Source organism: Histoplasma capsulatum, genomic scaffold (assembly GCF_000149585.1).
Source record: "Histoplasma capsulatum NAm1 scaffold_1 genomic scaffold, whole genome shotgun sequence".
Taxonomy (NCBI): domain Eukaryota; kingdom Fungi; phylum Ascomycota; class Eurotiomycetes; order Onygenales; family Ajellomycetaceae; genus Histoplasma; species Histoplasma mississippiense.
This window is the reverse complement of record NW_001813982.1, coordinates 586,005-590,953: the sequence shown is the minus strand read 5'-3', so window position 1 is coordinate 590,953 and position 4,949 is coordinate 586,005. Positions and strand designations below refer to the sequence as shown.

Genomic DNA, 4,949 nt, shown 5'->3' with positions numbered 1-4,949 from the left:
GGGCGGACCAATGTTATGTCAAGAGGGTCTATCAAACCGTGCAGGTGGGTGCATTTTCTGTTCCATTTGGCAGGGAAAGGGGAACCGGGTGTTGAGCAACATCGAGAAGCGTTTACTCCAAGAGCCCACACATCGGATGTGATGGTGTAAGATTGGCCCGTATTTCTTTCAGGGGCCCATGTAGTAAGATGTGGCAATAAAGGGTGTTAGCATCGCCTTTGGTGCCGAATTCCCCACTGACACACGAAGTCACAGAGTTTAAACTTGGCCATTACGGCATAAGAGGATATTAGAAAGGCTTGATATCTGTAGATTTCAGAGTTAGTTTTTGGGGTGTTGGTGATCAGATAGATAACACGCTTTGGACAAAAAATTTACCTCGATGGATAATTTTACGCCCGTGAAGGTAGGTAAGGCCGTTTAGTACGCCCTCAGCTACCTTACCCAAAACTTTCTCTCCCGTCCGTCCTCCAAGCTTCTTCACTTCTCTATAAACGCTGTCCAGACTGCCCCCTTCGCAAAATTCCATAACAATCGATATGGTGCTGGTTGATTTGTCCATAAAAGCACCGTAATACCGGCAAATATGTTCCGATGCACAGTCTTTATTGAAATTCAATTCCCGAACAATCTGCTTCTTAACGTCTGGGTTCGGGTCTGTGGTGATAATCTGCAAAGATCGAACAAAAGAAGATTAGTGCTAAGTTTACACGGAGGTTTGACATGACATAGATACACGCATATCACCAACCTTTAGAGCAAACACCGTTTTTCCACCTTTAAGCATACAACGAGTGACGGCACCACCGGCTCCCTCACCAAGGCTGTCAAGCTCAATAATTTTCTTTTGAGAGCTGGCAGCCAGCCAGCCTTCATCATCTAGGTCCTCCACATCCAACGGCCGCCCTTTTTCCAAACTCAGCTTCTCCAGATCTGGTAACAAGCCGTTCATGCTGTTATCTCTTTCCACTGATAAGCCGCCATCTCCCCGGTCAGAGTATACAGAACTAATGGCAGAAGTGGGATCAGGCGTTCCTCCGGGAGGTTGTCTCAAGCCAATGGCAAAAGATAAGGCGGAATAGTTCGAAGAGGTAGCTGATGTGGGCCCACTGACTCGGCCATCATATGTGTTGAAGCTTCCTGACCTTGAGCGGTTGCCATAGTCGCCATTATAAGATGTCGCAGAAGCGCCTGTCACTATGTGCATAGATGGTCGTCCATTGTTCAAAGAACTTACTTCTTGTGGAGTTCCTTTACTTCCCTTCGGTGTGGCTAATCTAAGCTGGGGAGGAGCTGGACGAGCAGGGATTGGTTGAGAAAGCTGAGGAACATCCGGAGCAGGGTTGGTTCCAGCCCCATTTGAATTGGCAATGTTCAACTTGGGCGAGCCTGGGATCCCCAATTTAAGACGGGGTGCTTGTTTGCGGTTGGCACCAGGAGTAGGTATTTTTAAGAGCGGGGCGGGAGATGACATGCTGGATATGCGTGCTTCTCACAAGGCTCACACCAGACAGTTTTTTCGTCAAACAAAAAGTTAACGCTCGGAGTCGGAGGGGAGAGAGGACGGGGTAGGCAAAACCAAAAGGAAACGGGGAACGGATTATATATATGGCCACTGAGAGCGGAGGAAAGTATGCGGCGTGGTGACTGAGACTCTGGCTTTCGAGAGGTGCCGTTGTTGAGGAGGTGGAGGGGTAGGATCAAATCTATCTCTAGAAACTCGACAACGCTCTATTGCTGACATTCGCCACGCTTGACTGGGTTCGACGTGGGATAAATAGTATGAAGAGGATATTTTAAATGTAGACAAGGCAAAAAGTAACACTATTCTAAGAATAGGCTTGTATCGATTGAAAGGAGGCTCGAGTGTGTTATATGATGCCTGGTAAAAAATGGAGTCAACATGGGTTGCTGGCGCCAAATTTAGACACGGAGGAGCAACGCCGTTACAACCCTTTCGGTGCCAGACAAGGGGAACGAAGAAATGAATGAGCTTCGAATTAACATGGGCGAGAAGAAGGACTGAAGAGTGTGGTCTCCCGAGATATGGATGTTAGGAGTAGATAGATGGGGGTTTGCAGCAGTGGCGGTGGTGGACACGGGTTGAAGCGACGTGGAGACTGGAGGGGCCCCGAGGAGGGGATGCTGGATGCTGGTGGGCTGGTGGGCAGCTTTGGGCCACTTCTTGTCGTCACTTAAATACCAAGCTGTGCCAGTACCCAACGACAACGACAACGACAACGACACGCACGACAATGGGGCGATAGGAAGGAGGACTTTGTTGAGAAGGGAAGAACAAGAGGAAGAAGAGGAACAAGGAGGAAACAACAAGTACAACAAGGAGGAAGACATAAAAACACACTCCGGTCAGGGCGCTTCTTCGATGAAACTGGGCGGTCCTCCTGCGTCTAGCTCTCCCGGCTCTCGAGGTCTCTGGGCTCTCTGGCTCTCTGGGGTCTGGGGTCCACACCCACACCACACCACACCACACCACACGGCCCCACGAGCTCCTGGCGCTGCTTTGCCCGCTTCTCAAGGTGGGGATTTGCCAGCCGCAGCCCCAGGGTTAATTTCCCCCATGCTGCCAGCCCTGCGAAGGAGAGAGAGAGAAGAGAGGAGAGAGGTAATGCAATCCATGATATTTTATTATTTGCCTGCTCGCTGTTTCTATGCCGGCTGCTATTTCTGCGTTTGTCCCCCTTCAAACTGCCACTGACCTAGCTACGTGCTGCTGCCCTTAGCTGAAATACCAATCTCGCCGCCGTTTTTACCCGTCGTTGGGGGGGAGCCAAACCCGACCACGGCAAGGCGTCGCATTTGCCTTTCTACCCAACTCAAAAATGGGAGGATAGGAGACAAGAGGACAACAGGGCACTTGTGCAAGGAACCAAGTCAAGGAACCAAGAGTAAAGGGGTGTTTTTCCCTTTCTTAACTGTGGTTCTGATATAAACTGTTCGCCAACTGGTGACATTGGACAACGTCCTCGGCCTGTTGCTGCATCTTGGGGCGGCGGCCAAATAGATTTTTGCATACCCACATCCAGGCTCAACTTCTAGCTCAAAAAGAGGTCGCGAAGTGAGAGTTGGAAAACAAAAAAATGCCTTGGCGGTTGATGTTACGCACAACTTTGCTGCAGATGCCAGGCGGGCAGCTACGTACAATACATACATCCACACATACACTACACCGATGCAGCCACGGGTCGCACTGGGCTATCTATCAGTGACAGTGTCCCAAGGGAATTCAATCAATTTTCATTATTGAATCTGGCCTCGCAGGAAGCGAAATCTTGAGTCCCCGAAGCCCACACCCATAATTGATTGATTGATCAAAAAGAAAACACCGGGAATTCCAGCCTCGCCATCTTCCCACCATCCTGTTGTTTGACCGCCAATAAATCGAGCTAACATAGCCTAATTAATGTGAATGAACGCATAAACCCCAACCCCCTCCCCCCCCCCCCCCCTCCAAGGGTTTTCAAGTGGGGAAAACAATGGAGGACAACGATGATTTCTCGCCTGGGAAATATGGAGCTGGATAGAGAGCCCGCACCCTACCCAATCCCTGAAACTATTGCAGAAACGGATATCCCAACGAACAAGTTAACATCCGGAGGCCTAGATCTCCTCGGCGGGGGGGGCGCCTGTTCCGTGGTTGCTGTTGCTGTTGCTGTTGCTGTTGCTGTTGCTTTTGTTGCAGGGACTTCGCCGAAGCGCTCGCTGGCGTTCAACCCACACTGGTTGGTTGCCCATTGCCCACTCATGAACTTGCAAACTCCTTTTTCCCCTTCTGGCCTTCCCTTCTCGTCATGATCCTGCTCGTTTCTTAACTCGGGGCCAAAACATTGCGATTGGCTGCTCAACCCCAGGATCTTAAACCCTATCCGATACGACGGGGCTCCAACGGGTTACATACAATTTGAACATCCAACCACCTCGGTATATTTATTATTCCTGTCCGGGTACCTGTGTCCTTCCTTGGACTTTATATCCGAGTTATGTTACTCAAGTCGTTGCTTGTATTTTTTTTTTTTCCCTTCTTTCCTTTCTAACCGCCATTCCCCATGAAACTACATGGAGGGGGCGACAGAATGCAACCTGCAGGAAACTGAGCACACAACAAAAGCTACTTCCTACATCCAAGATCGTACCTATCCTCTGTGGCGCTCTTTGGATATAGTTCATTTTGTGCAATAAGAAGTTTAGATTTTTTTTGTATGTTGAAGCTAGTGATTGTGCATTCAGGTGTTACGATTTTTTTAATCATTCAAGATAATGGAACTAAATTTGCTATCGTGGATATCATGGCAAATATAAAGGTACGGAGTATAGACAGATACATATAAAGGCCAAAGTTTATCACTCCCATTTATGACTACCGTACTATATTTCCGTCCAATCCAACGGGACACCTAGTCTCGCTGAATTCTCCATGTAATCTGCTGAAATGATCAGCAAAGTACCCCCGTTCACGCCATTTACGCCTGGTGGGACGAAAGAAGGCTGATATATCTACCACCGTACTCGATACTGCGATTGCTGCCATCTGCATCCATATGGAGGCATTTATTTTCCCATCCTCCTTGGAACTCGCTGTATACTGACGGATGCGGCACACTAAGTCAAAGTAACCGCCTAAAAAAATAGCTCCTTGTAATAACGTTTAATAACGTTTTGGCAGTGCGGACTGATCATTGTCACCAAAACAAATTGAGCATGACATACAGCAAGCAACTCACCAGTGTATGCACGCAGCCACTCACGTCGATCCTCTCTTGTTTTGGGAGAAGTTGGGCTTTTATCGTTTGAGCCATGTACTACGTACGTCACTTTGGGCTTTTAAAGGGCCCTCGATGCCTTCCATTGTCCTATTTACCTGGCTGAGCGTCTAGATGGAGAGATTTAAGGGTTCTATTTGTAATACCGTTTGGGGAAAATATCCCAGGGCA

General features: G+C 48.6%; 1 protein-coding gene across 1 annotated transcript; it reads right to left on the bottom strand.

Moving 5' to 3' along the window:
* Window positions 1–289: 289 nt before the first annotated feature.
* On the bottom strand, window positions 290–1,474 carry HCAG_00181 (hypothetical protein; the record flags this gene model as incomplete). The annotated part of the gene is made up of 3 exons (XM_001543085.1): window positions 290–306; window positions 379–670; window positions 752–1,474. 3 exons carry the CDS (start codon window positions 1,472–1,474, stop codon window positions 290–292), a joined length of 1,032 nt encoding a protein of 343 aa, XP_001543135.1.
* Window positions 1,475–4,949: the final 3,475 nt, after the last annotated feature.